The sequence below is a fragment of the Oryza glaberrima genome, chromosome 2 (genome assembly GCF_000147395.1).
Source record: "Oryza glaberrima chromosome 2, OglaRS2, whole genome shotgun sequence".
NCBI lineage: Eukaryota > Viridiplantae > Streptophyta > Magnoliopsida > Poales > Poaceae > Oryza > Oryza glaberrima.
In genome coordinates this window covers 30,644,763-30,669,194 of record NC_068327.1, presented here as the reverse complement: position 1 = coordinate 30,669,194, position 24,432 = coordinate 30,644,763, and the positions used below count along the sequence as shown (strand labels likewise).

Genomic DNA, 24,432 nt, shown 5'->3' with positions numbered 1-24,432 from the left:
GTCTCAAACAGATAATGTGCCAAATGTGGAGGCCCCTAGAAGGTCTGAAAGAGTCAGAAGATCAGCTATCTGTGATGACTATCATGTTTATAATATAGAAGAGTCGCATATGGAGGATAATCCCACCTCATATGAAGAGGCCATGAGAAGCGCTCGCTCATCTGAATGGTTGGAAGCCATGAAAGATGAAATGAAATCAATGATATTAAATGATGTCTGGGATTTAAAAGAAATTCCTAAAGGAGCCAAAACAGTAGGCTGTAAATGGGTCTACAAAACCAAATATGACTTCAGAGGGAATATAGAAAGGTTTAAAGCGCGACTTGCGGTAAAAGGCTTCACGCAAAGAGAATGGGCTGATTACAATGAGACTTTTCTCCAGTCTTTTGTAAAGATTCCTTCATGATTATAACGGCACTAGTGGCACATTATGACTTGGAATTACATCAGATGGATGTAAAAACAGAATTTCTAAATGGTGATTTGAAGAAAAAAGTATACATGGCACAACCGAAAGGTTTCGTCATGAAAGGAAACGAAAATATGGGATGCCGTATAAAGAGATCAATTTATGGATTAAAACAAGCTTTGAGACAATGGTACTTGAAGTTTGATGGGACAATAAAGAAATTTTGGGTTTTCAAGAGAATATCGAGGACAACTGTATTGATTCAAAGTTAAGAATGGGATATTTATTTTCCTAATTCTGTATGTAGATGACGTTCTACTGGCTTGTAGTGATGTCAGTCTACTATAGGAAACAAAGAAATTCTTGTCCTCAAACTTTGACATGAAAGACCTCGGTGAGTATTCATATGTTTTGGGCATAGAGATTCACCGAGATAGAATAAAGTATGCATTGGGACTTTCTCAAAAGGCATATATAGAAAAGGTGTTGAAGAAATTCAATATGAATAGATGCAGTGCTACACCTGCTCCTATAGTCAAAGGCGAAAAGTATGGGGCATCGCAATGTCCCAGAAATCAGTATGAGCTCAATGAAATGAAAACAAAGCCATATGCGTCAGCTGTAGGAAGCCTACAGTACGCGCAAGTGTGCACACGACCTAACTTGGCATTTGTTACCGGGTTACTTGGCAGATTTCAAAGTAATCCAGGCCCAGTGCACTGAAAATTGGTATAGAAAGTCTTGTGTTATTTGCAAAGAACAAAAGGCCTCATGCTGTCTTACAGAAAATCAGAATCGCTCCAGATAGTGGGGTATTCAGATTCTGACTTTGCAAAAGATAATACAAAGTTAACATCGGGATACGTGTTAACCCTGGTAGTAGGAGCTATTTCATGGAAAAGATCAAAACAGACCATCACTGCAGGGTCTACTATGTATGCCGAGTTTATAGCATGCTATGAGGCAACGGGGCAGGTGAACTGGCTAAAGAAGTTCATACCCGGTTTAAAGGTGGTTGACAGTATTGAGAAACCACTAAAGTTATACTGCGATAGAGAACCCGCAGTAATGTACTCTCACAACAATCAGTCAAGTGGTGTTGCCAAACACATTGACATAAAGTACTATGTTGTGAAAGACGAAGTCTGGGATCAAACAATCAGTCTCGAGCACATAAGAACAGAAAGGATGCTCGCGGATCCGCTCATGAAAGGCCAACCTCCCAACATGTTCGAGGAACATGTAGCATGCATGGGTTTAAGGGAAACCTTATGAATCCTGCACTATAGGGCCCAAAAGTTAAAGTATCTGTTTCTAAATAGAGATGTGTATAGTGGCTGTGTAATCCATCGGTAATTAACCGTGACGATGAAACATGCTCTATATGTAAATCTGTGATGGAATAGAAAAAGCTAAAAGAAATAGTGAGATCAAGGGGGAGAATGTTAGATAGATCTCCCTCCCCTTGAGCCGTTGGGCTCAAGGGGGCCTTGACACGCGCCCTGATCGGGGGCGCCTAGCCCAATGGCTGGTGGGCCCCCGTCACACTGTTGCATATAAAGAGGGGTGGAGGACGGGACGGCACAAGACACGAGGCTCGTCGCCGCCGCCACTCCACCCCATAAACCCTAAACCGATCTCGAGGGGGCGCAGTCAGCGACGGTAAGTCCACCGCCGCGCCACGCCTCGTCGTCGACACCGTCGCTGCTGCAACCGCATCACTACCATCGGCGCCGAGCACATCGTCGCCGCCGTCCACGTCAAGCCCGCGACGACAACGACGATGGCCGGCTGCACTTCTTCCTCCTCAACAACGACTGGTCACATCCCTAAACCCTCTCACTCCCTCTTGTTTATTCATCCATTGTTGTTCATCTATCGCCAATAGAACCACCCGACTAGATCTAAACCTAGGTGATCCAATAGACAACACTAACAGTTACAAGTTGATCCGGTGCGCCGCCGTTAGCCCATGCTGTATATGGCTTAAGAGATTTTTGGCCATGGCGTAGCATATTAGTACTAGCTGCAGACCTGCAGTAGGATGTCAATTGGCGAGTAGTGTCTCTGCCTTCTTCGTTCAATAATCACCATTCTGTGAGTATTGTTTGCCTACTCTTAGCAGTTCTAGTGGAAAAGTCCCATCTCTTCATCAAACAAGCAAGCGAGGGTGCAGCCTTTTGCTACTGATGATATCCAGACACAAAGAACAGAGGGTGTAATGGCGAATTGAATCCATTGCCCCCATGATACAATACAAACCGAATCCATCGAACAATGAATAGTAAACACCATGTCAGAGACTGAAGTTAATAGCCCCTCCGTGTTCACAGTCTGCGTGCGAGCAGCCCATCGTTGCCGGCTTGCAGCCACCCACGTTGTGCGGCTCCGAGATGCAATTGGACTGATAGATCATCACGTATTGTCGCTGCAAGACTTTGGTCACTTCCTGCAATCACAACCAGTGGCTGAGTGGCATACTTGCATGTTGCTCTGCGTGTACTGTGAAATCACGGTGGACGCTGGTCGTCGCTCTTACCGGGGGTCTTGGTCTCTTGGAGACCGGTTCAGTACTTCGCCTATATAGCTATGTACGGCTCTTCACAGGGGTCTTGGAGATCGGTTAATGCCGATGGGAACGTTTGATGGATCCAACTATGTACGGCGTGTACGTACATGACCTCGTAGGCCGTGGTTTCCCTCCGTTTCAGCAGCATTTCAGTTCTCGACCGGCACCCAAGGTTATCAGTATCCCGATTCGTATCCTAGTATCTTATCATACTACGATCCTACCAAGCCGAAACGATATCGATCCCATCTAGTATCCTAATTTTTATAGTATCTCGACCCTACTATTCATTACTACACGATCCTACGAAATCTTAGGTGGTATTCCGATTCTACGATCCCTACGATACTACAAATTATTATTTAAAATAACATGGTTTAAAAATATTGTAACTAAATATGCTCAAATTTATATGAAAATCAATTAAATATATCAAAACCAACATGGTTTCTCTTGATAAATGTCTCTATTTGCATGACATATATCATTACTACATTTTTTTATATGGCTATATATAATTAATATAAATATTAATTAAACTTAAAAAAAAAAATCTTATAGTATCTCGATACTACGATACGATATTATTTTGTCCAAAACGATACTAGTATCCCGATTCTAACAACCTTCCGGCACCTGCTGCCAACCTACCAACCGCACGGCCGCCCTACTCCTCCGGCGTTTGACCGCTTGCTGTTCTTCTTCCTGCTCGGCGCTGCTTGTGAGTTGGGTACTCCTGTTTCCTGATCCTCTACACCGTGTACACGCCATTGACCGGGGCTATTGGCAGCTGAAAAGTGAAAACCGCATTTTGATGCGACCTCCCATATATCGCTATATCGCTGAGAACAGTTCGGTGATCACATATGGATACGGGGTGTGTTTAGTTCACGCTAAAATTAAAAGTTTAATTGAAATTAAAACGATGTGACGAAAAAGTTGAAAGTTTATGTGTGTAGGAAAGTTTTGATGTGATGAAAAAGCTAAAAGTTTAAAGAAAAAATTAGGAACTAAACCAGACCATGGTTGATTAAGATGTAATGCATCTCACATTCTCACTCCTCAAGCCGACGTCTGTCTACTTCGGTTTTGCTGCCACGGAGAATTTGGACCATGCATATGCATCAGAGGAGAACAGAGGTGTGCATCAGAATTCAGAGAACAGATATGAGCTGTTCTCCAGCTCCGTATACTCGATTCCTATCTGTCCTAGCGGCCATATTGAGATTGGATCGAGTAGCAAGTACTAGCCGCTAGCATTAGCAGGGATGAAAATACAGTGAAATTCGACCCGCTCGTCCGGTACCTATCAGTCCTGTAATGTTAACCCCACTAGCTCCTCGACCTTTCCTTATCGTGATGTGGCATTGTGTTCATCCGGGATGCTATGCTAGCTCATTCATTGTGACAGGCTACTCACTCACTCACTCGGTCAAAGTGTCAAACCGGACCATATTCCCAAAATGAGAGCGCTTGTTATGGCGCCATTCAATTCCCCTCCTCCGAATTCTCCTTCGCTCCGAGAAACCGGCTCAATTCTTTTCCCAGGAAGGAGAGATATATGAGCTGGTAGATTCTCACTAGCTACAAGCCGTGTGCGGGTCTCTGCGGTTACACGCCAAGGAGTGATGCTGTGATAGGTAAACATGTAGCAGCGAGGCGTGGTCACGGCTCTGTCCTTGCTGCGCCCCTCCACTCTGCAGCATCGCCCCCTCTATTTGTACATTTGCCCATGTCGTTTCATTCCTCCTCCCACTTTGCAAATTTGCTAGTACTCGTTTAGGCCACTGACCACTCTCCTCTCTTACGTTCCTCTGCCGCCATCGCTGCGCATCTCCAACCTTAGCTCCAAGGAGAACCAGCTAGCTAGCTGCGTCGTCTCTACTAATCTAGGGTGACGCATGGAGGAAGCTAGCAGCTAGCTTACTGTCCAATCTCACTGCTTCACAAAGAAGCTTCTCTTTTCTTTTACTGTTCAGGAGGCTTCACTCTTCTCGGCAACATCTCCCCAATACAGACTAGCTGGCTGTAACGAGATGGTCTCATGGCCGTGAGATCACCTCACCGAGCATTCCTAGTGGCCATGATTCTGGTGAGCTTCCTTCTCGGAGCTGCAGCCGGCATCCGCAGCACGACGCTGTCTTCTTCTCAGGTATTGCAGCTATCACCCGCGCTTGTTTCAGGCGTACGAACGTTAGGTAGGCTGCATAGCTTCTGTTCGCGCCTGAAGCGCATTGCGCTTGCTGTGTGCAGAGCCTAGCGGAGGACAAGTCGCGGCTGGGGTCGACGCCGCCGAGCTGCCACAACCGGTGCAACGCGTGCAACCCCTGCACGCCCGTCCAGGTGGCGGCGCTGCCGGGGGTTAGCCGCCCGGCGAGCGCCGCCGACCGAGTTGATGTCGCCGGGTTCGCGCAGTACTCCAACTACAAACCGCTGGGTTGGAAATGCCGCTGCGCCGGCCGCCTCTTCGACCCCTAGATGTCAGTCTACTTAGCTCAATTCTCGACGGCGCTCCGCCTCTGTAATCTGAATATGTACTACTATGCCAGTAGATGAGTATCAGGCCATCATCCTCCATGGTCAGGTTTTGGTTAGTTAATCTGCTCTGCTCCCTCTCCACTCTTCAAGGCTGCAACCACAGTTTTTCATCGCCATATTTTTGTTGTGTTGAGTAACACTTTAACTAGCACATGTAAGAGTGATTGGGAGCAGTAAATTCAGTGTAGAGTAGAGTGTAGTACTCCTAGCTACTAGTAGTAGAAGTAATGCTCTGCTCATGGCATGTTAAAAAGGCAAAGGGCAAGCCTGCATGGCTGCATGTGACACCCTCTGATGAATCTGATGAAGCTCTGAATCCCATCGTCACAAGGTTTTTGCGCCCCCACGTACAGCGGCGATCTGAATTAGCGCCCTTGACCGGGTCTCGAACACGTCCGAAAAAGCAGCAGGCTGCGCTCGCCGTGGAGCCCTGGACCGGCCGTGATGATTGATTGATTGCCCTGTGGTCTCGTTGTAATCTTGCGTGAGGTGCGTTTGTGTGGCGCACGGTGGCGGATCACGTTTTTGAACCTGATCGATGACCGTATCTCGGTACGATTTCCGGTTTCTCGCCATGTGTTTATTAATTGAGGTGTCCCCCCGGTGGTGCGGTGCGGCCCCTCTCTCTCACGTATGGGGCTCGCCGCGCTTGGAAGCACCTGCAGAGGCGTTGTTCTTGTCGGGCCTCCGCTGTAGCGGCGCACAGGCTTAGGTGTCCCCCCGCGCCCGCCGTGCAGTGGCCGGTAGCGACGACGACGCAGGGTTGCCCTGACAGTTTTTTCAAATAGAAATATCACCGGTATCTTCAGAATTAGCGGATCACCGATATGTTCAGCGTGAGATGATGTATAACACCCGTATCCTTCCTTTTGCCCTTAAAAGTATTACATAAGTAGAGAGTTCTCTATTTATTATAGATCTTGTCTGGAGTAAGCCAATCTTAAATATCTCACCCTGCCCTTGTATATATAGAGATCTTAAAAGGAGATAGGAGTATATTATATCTTTATTCTGGTAATCTGGTTCAGATTGGTACGTAAGAAAGGATCTTATCTTTCCGGGAGATAATATTCCATGACGCTGCGTTCTCTGTCTCGCGAGCGACAGAAGCGTGTGAAGAGAGGGCAGGCGCAAACCTAGCACGTAATGACGCTACGTGAAGAAATTGCTTATGTCATATTTCTGTATAAATCAGATAAATCAAATTCAGCAACCTAGACAGTCCCTTCTATTTTTGTTGAGATGAATTCAGCAACTCGTCAGGCGGTCTCCAGTGTTGGGCCTACGGTGGATTCTGTAGCTCAGCCCGTCAGTCCATACGCCACTACGGAGTCCGGAGAGAAAGCCCATCGAAAAAGCAAGGCCCATACAATGTAGGCCTAACCAGGCGGCTGCAAGCCTGCACGACGATATGCTTTCGTGTACCACCTCGACAATTCGAGGCGATGGGCGTGGGAGCTGTTCCTATATAATCCGCGGCTGGTGCTCCGTAGCAACATACTTACCTGGACGGGGTCAACGGGCGATCAAGAAGGGCCCGTGGCCTAGGCCAATGCCCCACATTGCACTTGGTGGGCGCGTTGGCTTACCATCTCCCCAAGTGGGAGAGTGGACGTCATAATTTGTGATAGAGGGGGTACGCGTTCGCGCGGCCCCTGCTAATTCTTTCAAATTAAATTTTGGTCAATGCCTATTTTGATCAACTCCTTGTCGTATTTCTCAGAGCTTTAGTCCGTTGAGTTGTTTAATGTTCTGGTCTTCTATTATTTGTTATGGGCCTATGCTGAAGGGCCTGTTCTTCCGTGTTAAAAAGCCCCACCGATGCCGTTAGAATTGTTTGGGCGGGATGATGGTCTGTGCTGAAACAGTATTTTGTGTGGGGAAAAGTCCACATCATGTCCCTTAGGTATGCGTCACTTGAGCCTCTCAACACAAAACCGGTTCCCTCAGTCATCTGCAGTGGGTGTATCTGTGTATCTTAATTTTTAGTTGGAAACTTTCTTACAGCTATCTGTACTGTACTAGCAAAATGCCCGTGCTTCGCTACGGTGTATTAAAATTAAAAATATTTGTTTTTAACTGAATTTATTTCAAAGTGATTTGGTAATTTTGCTTGCTAGAAATAGTCTCAAATGATAGAGAGAAATATAGTAACTCATAATAAATTATTATACAATAGTGCGTTGCAACGGGAAAAACTAATGTTATTAACTTAGTAAAGTAATAGAAAAATGAGCATCCACGTTTTCTCTTATGATCTAGAAATTCTCATATTAATTGATTAAAATATAAAAATAAGCAGAACTCATTGTAGATAAGGACTCTTTCATTTTTCTAAAAAAAATCACGTTGTCCAATCGGATTATCTGCATAAAACAAATCTTTTGCCAAAAAAAACCTAAACTGGATAGATTATAAAGTATAAATTATAAAATAAATAATATTGGATGAGGAGTCTAGAATATTCTCCAAAAGAGCCTAGAGTACATATAGGAATACAATTGAGAAAAAGAATTAAAATTCAAAATAAAAAAATATTGAAAGAAGAGTTTAGAGTCCATATAGAAAACTAATTAGAACAATAAAAAAAAATAGGAATATTGGAAGAAGAATATAGTCCATATAGAATTAAAAAAATTAATATTATTTAACTTTAGTATAAATTTAAAATCTATATCATGACAAATAAATAATTAATTTTTAGTCAAAAAATAAATCCATATCATGAGAAAAATCTAGACAAATTTTTAGTTTATTCAATTTAGTTGGAACTAAATTAATAATCAGTCATAAAAACTTAAAATGGTATTAATGCTATTTCTGAAAATAGAAAGATGCTTAAAATTAGAGAAAACATTGATTTTAGTCGCGGCCCATTTGGAGGCCCAATAGTCCGGTGGCCCGATGCGGGAAAAGCCAGAGCCGTCCGATCAAATGGATGGTCCGGAGCCCTAAACACGAGCAGCTGCGGCGGCGCCCTTCCTCCCTCCCCGCGAGCGGCGGCGGCGACAGAGCCGCCGGCTTCCTCCTCCCCGTCTCGCCTCCCTCGCCGGCGACCGCTCCCTCCGCCCTGTCTCGTCTCCATCGCCCCCTCCTCCTCTCCCTCTCGCCTCTCTCCCGCGGTGGATATAGCAGCGGTGGCGGTGGCGGTGGCGGTGGTGGTAGGGGCGGCTCCATCCTTCCCTCTAGCCTCCCTTTCAAGGCAGATTCGCCAGCGGTGGTGGTGGCGGCGGCCGCGGCCACGGGCAAATCTAGCGGCGGCGACTCCCTCCGCCCTCTCTCGCCTTCCTCCCGCGGCTGATCCGGCGGTGTCCGCTGGTGGATCTGTCAGCAGTGGCGGCGACCGCGTGCGGATCCAGCAGCGGCAGCTCCCTCTGCCACCTCTCTTCTCCCTCCAGCGGCGGTGGTGGCGTCGGCGGCGGCCGCGGATGGATCCTACGGTGGTGGCGATGGCCGAGGGCGGCGGCGGTGGCAACGGCCGTGGGCCGCGGTGGCGATTGCTGAGGGCAGATTCGGCGGCAGGTGAGTGAAGTTTTGTGATGTATATTGTTGTTCTTCTTGGACGATTATTTTGTGATTTTGTGATGATTCTGGTTGATTTTTTTGGGGCAAAGAGTGGTTGAATCTTGTTTTTTTTCCTAGTGGTTGGTGCATCCGATTTGGTTGTGTCGATTTTGGGAAGTGTTTCCCTGTATCCGATTCTAAAAGCGATTGAGATTTGGGGGCTACGAAGGCGCAGTGTCGACGGACGAAGGCAGCCTTCGTCTGTCCTGTGACAAACGGAAAATTACGAATCTTTTAATTAGTTAAGATATGTAAGTTTAATTGGCATGTTATTAATTATTTTGCATTTTATTTTATTTTAAAAATTATATTTTTTTCACAATTGATTATTTTTTTTATCTCAGCATATATTTAAGTTAAGAATATCAATAAATTAAAAATGATAAAATAGTCAGGAGGCACCTGGTGCTTCTGTTCATGAGGCACCTGTTCTGCTGTGCATGAGCTGTCGGTCACCATCCCTTCCATTTTCTCCTACCTCCGGTTCTCTCTCCATAGATTTTTCTTCTCAACTCCACCCCTTTTCTCGGGCTGTGTTTAGTTCAGCGCAAAGTTTGGATTTTGGTTGAAATTGAAGATGATGTGACTGAAAAATTGTGTGTGTATGACAGGTTGATGTGATGGAAAAGGACTGAAGTTTGGATCCAAACTTTGGATCTAAGCACAGCCTCGGTCTCTCTCCATCCTCATCTCTCTCCAGCTCCAACACTCAGCCGAATCCACCATTCACCAAGTCTCCAAGACCGTCCCACGAGGTGACCCCGCTACTGCTTGTCCCCCTCTCCAGCGACCTCGCTCCCCAAGCGGCAGTGACAGGATCGATCCATCAGCAGACGCGCGACTCGCGACGCGAGCCGTCAACGGTGTCCAGGGGTCAGCGTCGGTGCTCGCCTCTCCATCCACATCCACCACCACGGCCCCTCCTCCTCACGAGAGCTCGTCGGGGCCTGTCCTCTACTACTCCCCTGGCCGGTGCCACCACTCTCGTCTAACGGCAAGCTCGATGGCGGCGGCGCGGATCTGGGTGAGAATTCATCGGGGGCTCTCCTCTTCTTCTCCCTGGCCAACACCCCAGTTGAAGATGACAACAATTTTCCCCTCCACCGGATCGAGTGTATATGTGATTTTCTCCTTCTCCGACTCGATTTCTCTTTTTTTTCTCCTCGGATTCAATCGGTCTTATACCATAAAGTTGTCTCTTTCGACCCTATTTTTTCACATGATTGGGTTTGGGAGGAAATTTGGGTTAGATTTGATACGGACTCTGGATGATATTTGTCGTGATTGGGTTTTTAATCGATCTTTGATTTTGTGATTTGCCCGTATCGATCTCTGATTTTTCTTTTTCTTTTTTTTTTTGCTTTGACTGGCATACGCGATGAACGCAGTGCGCGTGCGGGGACAGAAGGTGCTGCTTAGTTGGATTACGGACAAAAATTTATTGGGTGACGATTGGATTTTTTAGGGACTTTTAGATCTTGGATCTAACGTGTTCATGCTTCCGATTCGGTTGGCTTCTTGAGTGGAAAAGAACATTGAGATGGACAAAGGATTTGCAGGGGTGAAGGGCAACAGAGGGGAGGCTTGCCTGGTAACGGACAAAAGCGGGCTGAGATGGACGAAGGCGTAATGTGACGACCGGAAAAATCCAAATATTTATATTAGTTATAGATTTTGGGTGTGTAAACATATAGAGGCATACCCTTCAGCTATTAAGATGGTGTTTAAATCTCTTGAAGATAAAGATAAAAATTAAGTGTTTCACGTAAAACGAGGTGATAATAATATGTGATTAATTAAGTTTTAATTATTACAAACTTAGAAAATGGATTAATCAGTATTTTAGAACAACTTTCATATAGAAAATTTGTATGAAACGTACCGTTTAGCAGTTTGAGAAGCGGTCACGAGTATCAAAACTTTATTCAACTTTTGTTGGAGAAAAGAAGAGGGCCTAAGAGTAGCACGGCCGGTCCGTGTTCAGCTACTAACTTTTTTTCTTCCGATATATTACTACAGTGCTACAGTGCTAACTCTAATTAGAAGAAGAAGAAAGGTATTATAACTGTTTCCCAAGAAAATCTCCTTACACTTAATTTTATGTACGTCATTTTGAACCCTGAATGTCCACCATATCAGCGTTCTTTTCCATATCATACAAGCAATCAGGGGTGGACAAGGGGGTTCCGCGTGGGCACAGGCATACCTAAAAAATCGCATTTTTTTTTTAAACGAGTGGTGTGAGCGATGAGCGTAAATGATCGATCGATGATTTGATGATGCCATTCGTTCAAAAAAAAAAAGATGATTTGATGATGCCTCGTCGCAGCAAAAGTACAAGCCCAGGAAGGCAGGAAGTCTAAACGCACAGATAACGAGTAGAGTTAGTTTATCTCTCTTGTCTCGTCGTTTTTGTTTGTGTCATGGCGATGGGATCACCGAATCCGCGAGCACAACGGCGGGATCAGTGAATCCACGAGCACGACGGCGCGCTGCAGCAGCCGGTGAAACGGAGTCTAGTGCAGCACGCAGCTGTAAGAGGTGAGCCCCTGCCAACCTGCTTTCCCCGCAAATAAGATAGAGAACTGAAATTTGAAACCAAGAAGTTCAAAGATGGCTTTTTTTTTTTTCGCGAACGCAAAGATGGCATGTTTTTGCGACCTAGATTAACTGAAACAATCACATATGAAGCAGAAAGCACGTGTGCACTTCTTTTCTTCCTTTCTTTAGCAAGATAACTATATATGGAGATGCTATTTATACCATGCTCTTGATAAATTCAAGTCATTTTTGTTGTATTTGTGTGCATAATAGACTCTTTATATGGCTTTGAGATTTTTGGGGCATACCCATGATAAAAATCCTGGGTCCACTGTGAGCAAATCATGGTCCACAAAATTTTAAAATCAACATTTTTAGGTTCCTGCCGATCGACCACTCCTATGCATTTCCGGTTCATTTAGATTTTTCAGTAAATTATTGAAATAAATAATTTGCTCTAAGCTTCGGGAGAACATATTTTCTAAAAAAAAATGTTCTTCTACTGTATTGTTTCTATTTCATTACTTAAACAGCTTGTTTGAAAAAAGACGCGAATATTAGATAATGACCTAATATCAAATAATTTGAAGGGGTGAGGCTTCGAACCTAGGTCGTCTAGCCCACCATCTTGTGGAGCTAGCCGGAAAACCCCTGGACGTTTCTCTAAACAACTAGTTTGACGAAGCTATTTTCTAAATATCTAAATTTATCAAAATAATGAGTAGATAATCCATTACAATAATAGGCTGAACAATGTAAATCAAACAGGGTGATATTGCACCATCCAGTATATATAGGCAGTAGGCCAGTAGCCACAAATACACAATACAACACTGATCACTCATGGCTCATCACTCATGACAACGACACTAGCGCAAAGGAAATCATACGCGAGGAGCTACGACTCTTTGGCCAGGAGCACGTGACGGACCAGCTCTTCGAAGTTGCGGTGAGACGAGCCGCCGGGCTTAGCCGCCCTGATCGCCTTCTCCCTCCACTCCTCCGCCTTCCTCCTCATCTCCTTCCCCTTCTGACCTTCCATGAGCTCAGCGATGAGGCCCGCGACGGCGCCGCGCTTGACGTTGCTGTCGATCTCCATGCCGACGCCCCACTCGTTGCACTGGTACCGGCAGTTCGTCTGCTGGTCGGCGAAGAATGGCCAGCTGATGACGGGCACGCCGGCGGCCAAGCTCTCCAGCGTCGAGTTCCAGCCGCTGTGCGTCAGGAACGCGCCCACGGCGGGGTGGTTCAGCACGTCCTGCTGCGGGCACCAGGACGCCATGAGGCCGCGCTCCGCCGTCTCGGCCAGGAACTCCGGCGGCAGCACGGCCGTGTCGCCCTTGACGAGGTCGCGCCGGACGATCCACAGGAACTCCCTGCCGCTGTTGGCCAGCCCCCACGCGAACTCCACCAGCTGCTCGTTGGTCATGACGGTGATGCTGCCGAAGTTGACGTACACGACGGAGCCAGCCTCCTTGCCGTCGAGCCACTGAAGGCACTCCTCCTGCTCCTTCCACAGGCTGAGCCTGATGGACGAGCGCCGCGGCGAGGGCGGGTCCTTGCGCGCCACCAGCGGCAGCGGCCCGAGCGTGTACACCTTGGGCAAGCCGAGCGCCTCCATGGCCGCCACCGCCTCACCCTCGAGGTCGCCGAAGGAGTTGACGATGATGGCCGAGGCATCCTTGCAGCGCTCCGTCTCCTCGATGACGTAGCCTACCATGTACTCCTCCGGGTTCGTCGTGTGTATGAAGCTCGGGAAGTCCTTGATCCTCATGTTCCTCAGCCCCGGCACGTCTTCCACCGGCGTGTCAAGGTATCCATTCGTCAGCTGATCGACATCTGTTCATGCCGAGACAAACAACAAGATGTGTAAGCTGTTTTTGTTACTGTGTGACGCACTCAACGGCGAAGGTGGATGCATGCATGCAGACGTGGCAGGTGCCGATATGACCGAGCAGAAATGGTTGACGTGCGCATTAACGTACGCAGAGAAATTCGTACTCACCTTTGAGTGGGGCAAGGCCACGTTCCATGAGGAGGCGGTAGTGACGGTATCCGAGATAGCTGATGGAGCTGGCTGTCCAGAGCTGGACGTAGGGGAGGCCGAGCTCCTTGGCGGCAGCCATGGAGAAACCCATGACGACGTCGGAGACGACGCAGGTGACGGGCGGGTGGCCCGTGGCGGGGTCATTCAGCTGGGCGAGGAGGCGGCGGAAGGGGGCAAGGCAGGTCTCCTTGGTGGAGCGGCACAGCGACGGGATGTCCTGCGTGACGTCGTCGTCGTCCGACGGCGGCAGGCCGTCGGGGATGGTGGCGAACCGGAAGCCCGGCGCGCCCGCCACCGCGGCCTCGCCGCGGGTGCGGACGAGGCGGGCGTGGTTGTACTCGGTGTTCACGAACGTGACGTCGAAGCCGCGGGCGTGGAGCAGCTTCGCCACGTTCAGCATCGGGGTGATGTGCCCCTGCGCCGGGTACGGCATGCACACGGCGTGCGGCTTACCTGCTGCTCCCAGAGAACCCATGCTTTCTCCCGGCGTTTCCTGGCGTCTCGGGAAGGAAGATCTGTGGTGACTGTGTGGTCGAATTGGTGAGTTTGTACGTGATATGGGCGCTGGACAACTCGTATTTATAGTGCAGCTGCAGGAAATGCCGCAAAGCAAACAATATTTGTGTTTGTGGTATGAAAAAGTCAACATCTTTCCCTCACTTTCAAAAAAAAAAAGATGGGTGGTATGAACAAATTAAGTGGTTAACGTCTTGGGATTTGGCTTGGATGGAGGTATTGAATTTGTTTATTAGCATTACTTGATGCCGATCCGTTGTGGCGGTAGCACCGTAGCAGCCTATGGCCCACCTACTGGAAATCTGGAATCAGCCGTGCAGCGTGCAGGATATTTTACGCGCCAGCGTGGTGTAGGTACGCCTGCGCCTGCGCCTGCGCTTGCGCAGCCGCAGCGAGCGGCACATCAGCGCATGCGCCGATGCGCGCCGCGCCGCGCCGGGGCATGTGCTCTGCGTGCGCACCACGTTCGTGTAGAATGGAGAAATGCCGAATGGGCTCTGCGAAGTTAGGTGCATTCATGCTGCAGCCCTGCCGGTGCCTTTTGCTATCCTTTCGTGATCTGTCGGCACTCGGCTACATAAGAGTGTTGGGACGGAGGCCTTTCAGATTACCTCGAAGAGACGTAATCCAAACTAATCTAGGTGCAAAATTTTGATGGTACACTCTACAGAGTTGATCGTGATGTTGTTTGTGATTCACGGTTATCTGAATCTATACATTCAGGTCGTTACGCACGTGTTTCCAAACTGGTTGCAGATCTGTACATCTGTACGTACACTGCAGCATGTTAAATGCATATGGTGGTTTGCCGTCAAAGTTTCCATACCGACCTGGACAGTGCAGGTTGAATCGTTAAAGACGATTAACTCAAGGGTTATAGCCCGAAGTCGCAGACTCCAGAGATACAGGAACAGAGAAAGAAAGAAAGACTTCTCTATCACACGTAACCGAATGGACTTATCCGCGAAATTGGAGTACAACAAAAGTCATAAAGGACGGCCACAGCACATTGACAAGCAACTGTGTCATGCGTTGCTCATTGTCCATTTGACTAGTTTCATGGTTTGATTTTCTTTAAGACAATAGATTTTTTTTAGAACAAGACAATAGAATTCATTCCGTTGTTTACTTCAGAGAAGTTACATCAATTACAGAGCTTCTACGACAAATAACCGTGAATTACAATATTACATCTTGATTAATAACAACAAAACTAGTAAGGAAACCATCCTAAAAACATTGGTCTCCTTCAATGGTTGGTGAGAGTATGTATAAATGTTATTTCTACCAATGGCTTACATGTTGTACGTAGTCTTTGTTTTTCTAAAACCATGCAAATTAGAATATCTGAAACCAGCTGTGTTGATCCTTTCTCAATCGAAATTCACGTCTATCACCACAGGTGAACTGACGTCGAACCAAATCGGAAGAAAGCGTCATAGATAAGTTGAGTTGTAAATCAGTCATTAGTCCAGATCTTAAAATCGCCAAACGAACCCAATCTAATAGAGTTACCGTCTCTAGGATATTGCACCAACAAAAAAACTTTAATGCGACGCCTTCTGCGATATCTTGAATATCACCATCATTGTTCCAGGCATCCGAAATAAGTTTTTCACCCGGAGAGTCCAAGAAGAAGATGTGTGGTGCCCACAAACATCATCGATGTTGGTCTTGAAACGCTCACGGTCACAAAAACTGGATTGGACGAGCTCATTACCACCGGATCTGGCAGTCCAAAGGCTAAAGAAGGGATGCAAGTAGCTAGCAAGACTGCGTCTGTGATGGTGAGGGAAAGAGAAAAGCAATGGCATGGTGGAAAAGGTCTCCATCAAGTTCTTCATTCATCCAAAGTTGCTGTCCTCCCTCAAGCTCGTCATCCCTAGAGTGTCCTAATATGCGTAGTCTCTCGATCTCATTCCAAATTTTGTGGCATCTACACGTCTTTTCGATAGGATTTGGAGAGAAAAGCGGTGACCGACGATGAAAGTAAGCACGTTAAGTCCCATGTGTTCTTTTACAACTCTTAGATCTTATATTGTTTAGTCAAAATGTATAAATTTTCATCCTAACCCATTTCAGACCCGGTCCTTAAGTTCTGTAGGCTAAAATGTTGGACCTACCATCACCTCTACGCTGAGCAGGAGGATCACTAAGTTCTGCGAGAGGAATGGGAGAGATAGGTGACAGGTGAGTCGATGTTTTTTATATTCACTCTACTTAGGTGACAATTGAGCAATGTGGTAGAGTATAAGTACAATATTCACTATTTATTATGTTGCTAATAGATCAGATATGAAAAAAAATCTATAGATATATTTTTAAAATAATTATAATAAAAAGGTTTAAAAATAATAAAATTCAATGTTGAACAGGGTGCCAGGTTCCAATGATGATAACAATCCGATCCAAATAGGGTTGGCCGAGGCCTAATAATTTAAGGTTGCCTGGACCCCAATAGTTCTTTGGCACACCCACTAAGGGAAAGGCCCAATCTCCCTAAAAGACTAATCCAATAGGGACAGGGTGATTCTCTCTTTTAAGGTGGCTTCCTCCTCCCAAGCTAAGTAAGGTGGAATTATTCAGAGGCTCACACGGTCGCCGCCCGACTTTTGCGTCTTTGCCTGCGGGTAATAGTGGAGGATGTCCTCATCATTCGCACCCCCTTAACAAGGGCCCAGCTCTGATACCAAATGATAACAATCCGGCCTAGGTGGGGTTGGCCGAGGCCCAATAACTTAAGGTTGCCTGGACCCCAACAGTTCTTTGGCACAGCCACTCAGGGAAAGGCCCAATCTCCCTAAAAGACTAGTTCAATAGGGGAAGGGTGGCTCTCCCTTTTAAGGTGGCTTCCTCCTCCCAATCTAAGCAAGGTGGAATTATTCAGAGGCTCACACGGTCGCAGTCCGACTTTTGCGTCTTTGCCAGCGGGTAATAGTGGAGGATGTCCTCATCAAATGATCAGGCAGAACCCCAATTCAAGAGGGTGGCCTCATACGTACTGTGCATTCAAGGACTACACTCCACAGTTTTGAAAACTTTCTTCGCGCACTCAATGTATTCATATGAAGAAAGATACTTCATCCATCTTAAAATATAATAATTTTTTAGTAAATGTGACACACCTATAAATTTGGACATGTATATATCTAAATTCGTAATATTAGAATATGTCACATTCATTTAAAAATTATTATATTTATTATTATATTCTAGGACAGTGGTAGTAGTTGCAAAATACTCCTATATACTATTATAAAGTTATCTGAGTTTCATGAAAAAGATATTCACCGGACTAGATCTACAGAAAGTCGATCATCCGGTCAATTGACCAGATGGATGACTACTACGGATGCTACGACAATAATAGCTGTTTTTTTTTTACTGTCAATTTGTTCACAGAGGTGCTCATCGGGTGACCATTTCCCCTCCTTTGGCAGGATCGTGTGTGTGTGGGGGGGGGGGGGGGGGGGGGGGGCGGCCTGACGCACTCCCTCCGTCCTATAATATTATAATATAAGAGATTTTGAGTTTTTACTTGTATTGTTTGATCGCTCGTCTTATTAAAAAAAATTTAGAATTATTATTATTTTTTTACTTACTTTATTATCTAATATCCAAAGTACTTTAAGCACATCTTTTCGTTTTTTATATTTACATAAATTTTTTAAATAAGACGAGTGATAAAACAATAAAAAAACTCAAAATCTCTTATATTATGAGACGAAGGAAGTATTTAAATATCGCTGCTGCTGCTGCAATAGTTGCAATCCATTGGCCAGCCAGGCACAAATCTCATCGGTCATGCTCCAACCCTATAATTATCAACCGGGCTTAGCTGGTGAATCCAGATTCCCCGCACTCCATCTACAGCCATCCACGATTCCATAAGGTGCACGTATGTCCTCCAGCTAAAGATTTTCTTTTTTAAAGAAAAAACACTCCAGCTAAAATTTGGCCCTTCTGCAACTTGCGAGTACCCTAACTAGATGGCCTACAGTCTAGTGTGCAGCTCGCATTCCCTGCCGATAAATAGACTACAATACAGCGTACATGTAGCATGACCGGTACAGATCGTTCTCGATCCATGTCAACTTCTGCATCACAGTTCTCATCTTATGGACGGGTATTATAAACCACAAAAGAGAGACACTGAACGACTGGTACATCATTTTTTATTATTTTTATTATTTTCTAAAAGAGGAACAGATAAATACGGAGATAGCTTCAGCCTCTTCAAATAGCTTTACAAGCCAAAATTTGACAATTCTAACCAAAAATCATGTTTCAATTGTCTCTCTAACTGTATGGCCAAGCTATCTGGTTGTCCGAATCTCTCCCCTCACTCGACAAATCTGGTCAGTCACACTCGCTTGCCAATGGTGAGCCCCACACACTATTTCTACTTCCCTCTCTCTCTCGCGCGCGCTCGCGCATCTCCTTCTCTACCTCGCCACTATCGCCGCCGCCACCATCCGCTGGCTCAGTGACCTATTGCGGGCGCTGTAGGGGAAGGGCGATGACATCGCATCCAATAAAGGCGTCGGACTCGGAGCACGGGCACCGCCACTGCAGTCCCAACATTGCTCCCTGCCACCGCATTGAGCCGAATCAATGGGACATGCGGCAATATTCAAATCTCGAGTCGCTCGCTCCCTTCTACAATACTGCCGACGAGTCTGATCTGTTGTCGCCCCCAGCATCGTTGCTCGTTGTCGTGTGGGAGCCCTAGAATAAAGCACGTCTCGCCGTGGATGGCCTAGGCTTCGTCACCCACCATGGCCATGGTGGTACAATGGTGAAGGAAGGTAGAGGCCACGGCAAAGGGTGCACATAGAAGGAGTACCCTGGCCTCCACCGTCTCTACTTTTGCATGGATTCGGCTAGAATAGAGAAGAGAAAGGAGAAGATGACGAGGGATAAGGGTGAGGAAGAAGGGAAAAAGAATTAGGTAACGGAGAGGTTGATATATAGGACCCATTATCAGATTAGAGAGTGTAATGAAGGTGTTAGTAGAGCGAAAAATAAATTTAACTATCTACTATATAAACTGGTCAAATGAAGATTTGAAGAGGCGATTAAAGATGTTCTTAGGCGGACACCCTAGAAGCATATAGCTCGCGGATAAGGGATGAAGCGCTGTCAGGCCACAGGCATTACCCGCGTCCTCGGTTAATGGTTATCGAGCACGCAACAATGCAACATCAAGGAATTACAGTACTACACGGTGGAGGGTGGAACGCCTTTGTGAACGTGACAGGTAGGACCTAATTTTGTTTGTATTCTTGTCCGCAGCTAAAAATGGCTATGCCAAGCCTTAATTAGTTGTGCCACAGCTCGTTAAAGTACCATATATTTGATTGTTTACTGGACATCCTCTACTAACACGAGTGGCTCATAAATCGTACATTTATTTTTTAGTCAAACATTCTTACGGTTATACTTTGTGGAACTTAGCACACTTTCAGTAAAACAAGCGTAGTATAAAATAAATCATCGACCAAACAAACCCTTATTAACTGAAAACTTAATAAATTATATTTTTTATTTCTCTATATGTTAAACATCATATTGTTATATTCATTTGGCATAGTTCTTCCATACAACCGATGTTCCTTTTTACTCAACACTTCCAGCATTACATCCCTAATGCATATGATCTATCATTAATATTTCTAACTATATATTATTGAATATGATTAAAATTATTGCTACATGAAAATGTTTTTTTTATGAAAAATCAATTAATACCATTTTTCACATGTAAATCCAATTATTTTAATCTATTACTAATTGGTTTTAGATAATGGAAGCTTTGGAACTCAGGGTATGTTTGGTACAGCTATAGCTCCAGCTCCACCTCTCTTGGAGTTGGAGCTCAGCCAGTTGCTCCACCTAAAATGGGAGCCGAGTTGGGTGGAGCTCTTTCACAAAATGAACTACGGAGGTGGACTTGGGTTTAAGCAACTCCACAACTCCACTTCAGACCCAACTACTGAAGCTAAATTTAGAAATTGGAGCTCTAACAAACATACCCTTACTAAATTACGTCAAGGATCTATTACTAATTTAAAAGTTGAGTGAATTATATTATGGGCCACATTATATTACCGAAGTTTTAATTTAGACCACACTATATCCAATCTTTCCGCTTTGAATTACTTATTTTGATATTTTTACACTTTGAACCACTTAAACCCTCTTTGCGAGCGCATTGATAACCTCAAGCACATTGGCATTCTTATGCCTACGATTTTCTCTATTTACGTGTAGCTCATATCTTTGTCAGAGTAGAGGTTTGGATAATGGCTAGACAAAAACGCCAAAGTAGTCTAAAATTGGCAAAAATAATTATTTCAAAGTAAAAAAAAGATAGATAACAATTAAAAAGATACTTAGTAATAAAAGATGGCCCAAAATGCATTTCACTTTTTATTCTAATTTGACTATAAGCATTTATTTAGTGTTTTAAAACGGACAGACAATAGTACAAAAAGGCTTTTTCCATACGGGCAAAAGGCATCTTTGCATGCGGTTGGGGCAACCGCATGGGAGAGAAGGTCTGCAAAAATCACCCTTTTCGCATGCGGCCGGCCTAACCGTATGCGAAAATCCCATTTTCGCATGCGGTTGCTTATACCAGCCGCATGCGAAAATAAATTCAGCAAACAAAAAAAAATAAAAATCCAAAATATCCCAAACCCTAGCCCGCCGCCGCACGGTGCCGGATTCATCGCCCCCGCCGCCCGCCGGCGTCGGATCCGTCGCCCCCGCCGTCGGATCCGTCGCCCCCGCCGTCGTCGCCGGCACCGGATCCATCGCTCACGCCGCCCGCCATCGTCGCCGGCACTGGATCCGTCTCCCCCACCGCCCGCCGTCGTTGCCGGCTCCGGATCCGTCGCCCCCGCCGCCTGCCGTCGTCGCCGGCACCGGATCGGCCGCCCCCGCCGCCCTTGGCGCCGGATCCGCTCGAGGCGGCAGAGCCGCCCCCGCCGCCGCGGCGGTGAGAAGGGGGGAGGGGTAGTGAGGAGGGGATCGTGGTGGCGCCGCCGCCCGAGGTCGTCGTCGCCGCGGGGGTAGGCGCCGCCGTCGGATCCGCGTTGGAGGAGGGCGAGGGAGTCGCCGGCGACGACGAAGGGAGGTAGAGGAGGCAGATCCACGCGGGCGGTCGCTCCCGCCGACCGCCACCGCGTGCCTCCTCGGTGTTGCCGACGCCCGCCCGTCTTGCTGTGTGTGAGGGGGAGAGAGAGAGAGCAGGGGGAAGGGAGTTGAGGAGAAGTAATGGTGGAGAGGAGATAAGAGAAGATAAGGTTGGAGATAAGGTTGTTGAAATTTTGAAGTGGTGGAGAGGGAGAGGAGGCAAATCAGACTTCTAGATAAAAATGAACATTAAATCTAATTTTGTGGTATTAAATGAACTAATGTGAAAAGGTTGTCAAAAACAAAGTTGTAGAGATCATTGAGATCTAACAATTTTCTTCTGGTCATTTCTTCATCCAAGTTTGATTGAGCTATATAAAATTTGAATTTTAAAATATAAGAAATTCAAATAATATTTTGAATCAATAAATGATTTCAAATGGAAAAGTTGTGAACAACAAAGTTGTATAACTTATCAAGATCTATAACTTTTGTTTTGGTCATTTTTCTATATGACTTTGTTTGAACAATTTGAATTTGAATTTAAAATTATAACAACTTCAAACAGCATTTTAAAATACTAATTGATTTCAACTAAAAAAGTCATCAATAACAAAGTTGTATAAATCATCAAGATCTATAACTTTTATTTTGGTAATTTTTTCATCCGACAAAGTTATTTGTAAGATTGTTCACAAAATGTACATATCTCTTATATAGTTTATAAAACTATAAGAGAGATATACATTTTGTGATCAATCTTACAAAAATCTTTGTCGGATGAAGAAATGACCAAAATAGAAGTTATATATCTTGATGTGTTATACAACTTTGTTGTTGATGACTTTTTCAGCTGAAATCAATTACTGCTTCAAAATATTATTTGAAGTTTTGAAATTCAAAGTTTTAATTGATAAAATAAAGTCGCAAGAAAAAATGGTCAAAATAATAGCAGTAAGAACACAATAACATGATAGAGGATGATTTTAGAAACATTTAGAAAAAAGAATCATCTAATTTGGAGTGCATATGAGTGAGATACACTAGTTTCAAATTTTTCAAATTTTATTTTTGCATACGCCTCCTTAAGTGGCCCGTATGGAAAAATCGATTTTCCCATACGGGCGCTTAAGTGAGCCCATTTTTGCATGCGGCCGGAGCCCCGTATGGGAAAATCGATTTTTCCATACGGGCCACTTAAGGGGCCGCATGCAAAAATGACCCTCGATTTTTGCAGACGCCACTAGTTATGGTCCGTTTGCAAAAATCAAGCGGCCTCGTACAGAAGAATCACTTTTGTAGTAGTGAGAGTAATAAAAAATGTAAAGTTCTTAGGATATAAAATATATTGTCAGAGAACCTTCGGAAATACTAGTTTTATAGTTTTGTCAACACTATACGTCTATACGTACGGAGGAGTACGTAGTGCTATAGTATTAAGACGAAGTTATGAAAAAAAATAAATACATGTGCTATTAGTATATTAGTCGATGAGGCAAGTTTGTGGAGAAGAAAGAAACTGTCAAACTGAGGAAGCCAATGACGTCGTTCCTTGGATTTCGTCGGTCGATCGAAGCTCGAACATGGGCAGAGGGTGCCGGTGGGTGGCCAGCCCTTTGACTGGCGAAAGCATGTGTGAAGTCAAAGCCAACGACCCCATGCCACCATGCCAGTAGGAGAGTAGGAAAACGCAAATAGCGGTGCACCCTTGTGCGAGGTTGTACTCAACTGCTCACTGCACACGTCAGGTTCGTCCGCTACGATTTGCGGTGCGATCTGCGATCATGCGAAAGTAACTGGAAGGTAGTTTGGGCTGGGCTGTGAGGCTGTCTTCAGAATGGAACAAGTTCACTTTGTGACCCTCACAAGTTATCGAAATCTAATCCGTAACCCTATACCACAAAACCAGATATCTCGACCCCCAAACTCTTAAAACCGGTGCAATTTGACTCCCTATGTGGTTTTAAAGAGCGGTTTTGCTGACGTGGCGCCTACGTGGCGGTATTGACCGGGTCTCCTTTACACGTGGCGTTGACGTGGCGTTTAGGTGGCATTTAGAACTTAAAAAAAATATGCGTGGGACCTATTTGTCATTGACACATAAAAGAAATTGTGGGACCCACGTGTCCCTTCTCTCTCTCCCCTCCCTCCAGTTCCTTCTCCCTCCTCACCGTTCCCTCTCTCTCCCGCGGCGAGCGGCGAAGACTTAGGAGTGACGGCAGCATGCACTGGAGCGGCGGCGGCGGCGGCGCCGGGCTGAGCTCCACGGTCTCCTCGCCAGGGTTCATTATATCGGTTTAGTGGTTTTGATGGGGGTCACCGAAATCCCGAAATTTCGGAAATTTCGGTCCAAAATTTTGAACAAAATTTAGTTGAATTTGAACAAATATTACCCAAATTCATGAAAAAAATTGAAAAATTCAAAAATTTCGGCCGAATTAATATCGTTTCGGAGGGGACCGAAATGACCGAAATTTCTAAAATATTTCCAACCCTGCTCCTCGCTGACGGCGTCCCACGCGCGGCGAGCGGCGGAGGCGCGGGTGTGGTGCGGCGGCGTACGAGCGGCGGAGACGCAGGAGTGGCGGCGACAGGCACTGAAGCGGCGACAGCTGTGGGCGGCAACAGGCGACGGCAGCAAGGGAGCTGGGCCACGACGAAAAGCCGCGCACCGCCGTTGGCCGTGGCGTCTAGTAGCGCCCCCACGCGACGGGACAGCCCCATCTCCCTCGACGGTCGCCGAAATCGTACTCAGGGCACGCAGCCGCACCTCATCGCTGCAAAGGTTCAATCCGCGTAGCTCGAGCGGTAGCGGCAGCGGCAGCGGGCGGGAGCGGTGGCGGAGGTGGGCGGTAGCCTCGTGTCCCGGACGATGCCAACCCGCTGCGCACACCCATCTTCGGCACATGCAATATCTCCTCGTCACTTTCCATCCCTATCGAACAGAACCATCACGATCTCAAGCTGCTCAATTCAGCAACAAGCAAATAAATTGGCGCGCATATGTGCATATGCACATATCAAGAAGCACCACAACTCCCCCGCCGCCACCACCATGAAAAAGAAATGGATGAGAGGGAGGACCCACGTCGAGCAGCGAGCAGTAAG

General features: G+C 46.0%; 2 protein-coding genes and 1 non-coding gene across 3 annotated transcripts; 2 read left to right on the top strand and 1 right to left on the bottom strand.

The window, feature by feature from the left end:
* Nucleotides 1–4,526: 4,526 nt before the first annotated feature.
* Nucleotides 4,527–5,846, top strand: LOC127762959 (EPIDERMAL PATTERNING FACTOR-like protein 1). Its single transcript, XM_052287503.1, has 2 exons — nt 4,527–5,130; nt 5,232–5,846. Exons 1-2 carry the CDS (start codon nt 5,023–5,025, stop codon nt 5,454–5,456), a joined length of 333 nt encoding a protein of 110 aa, XP_052143463.1. The 5' UTR covers nt 4,527–5,022; the 3' UTR covers nt 5,457–5,846.
* A 1,167-nt stretch (nt 5,847–7,013) lies between these two features.
* Nucleotides 7,014–7,174, top strand: LOC127764879 (U1 spliceosomal RNA). Its single transcript, XR_008016018.1, has one exon. It is a non-coding gene; the product is annotated as a U1 spliceosomal RNA (small nuclear RNA).
* Nucleotides 7,175–12,309: 5,135 nt separating this feature from the next.
* Nucleotides 12,310–14,210, bottom strand: LOC127762950 (7-deoxyloganetin glucosyltransferase-like). The gene is made up of 2 exons (XM_052287495.1): nt 13,627–14,210; nt 12,310–13,460 (listed from the first exon to the last, which is right to left on the bottom strand). The coding sequence occupies exons 1-2, from the start codon at nt 14,141–14,143 to the stop codon at nt 12,520–12,522; spliced, it is 1,458 nt and encodes a 485-aa protein (XP_052143455.1). The 5' UTR covers nt 14,144–14,210; the 3' UTR covers nt 12,310–12,519.
* Nucleotides 14,211–24,432: the final 10,222 nt, after the last annotated feature.

Excerpts from the sequence above, each read along its gene's own strand:
- LOC127762950 (XM_052287495.1), bottom strand. The coding sequence starts at position 14,143 with ATGGGTTCTCTGGGAGCAGCAGGTAAGCCGCACGCCGTGTGCATGCCG. Across the intron at positions 13,461-13,626 it reads TGGCCTTGCCCCACTCAAAG|ATGTCGATCAGCTGACGAAT; the intron begins GTGAGTACGAAT and ends CGGCATGAACAG.
- LOC127762959 (XM_052287503.1), top strand. The coding sequence starts at position 5,023 with ATGGCCGTGAGATCACCTCACCGAGCATTCCTAGTGGCCATGATTCTG. Across the intron at positions 5,131-5,231 it reads CGACGCTGTCTTCTTCTCAG|AGCCTAGCGGAGGACAAGTC; the intron begins GTATTGCAGCTA and ends TGCTGTGTGCAG.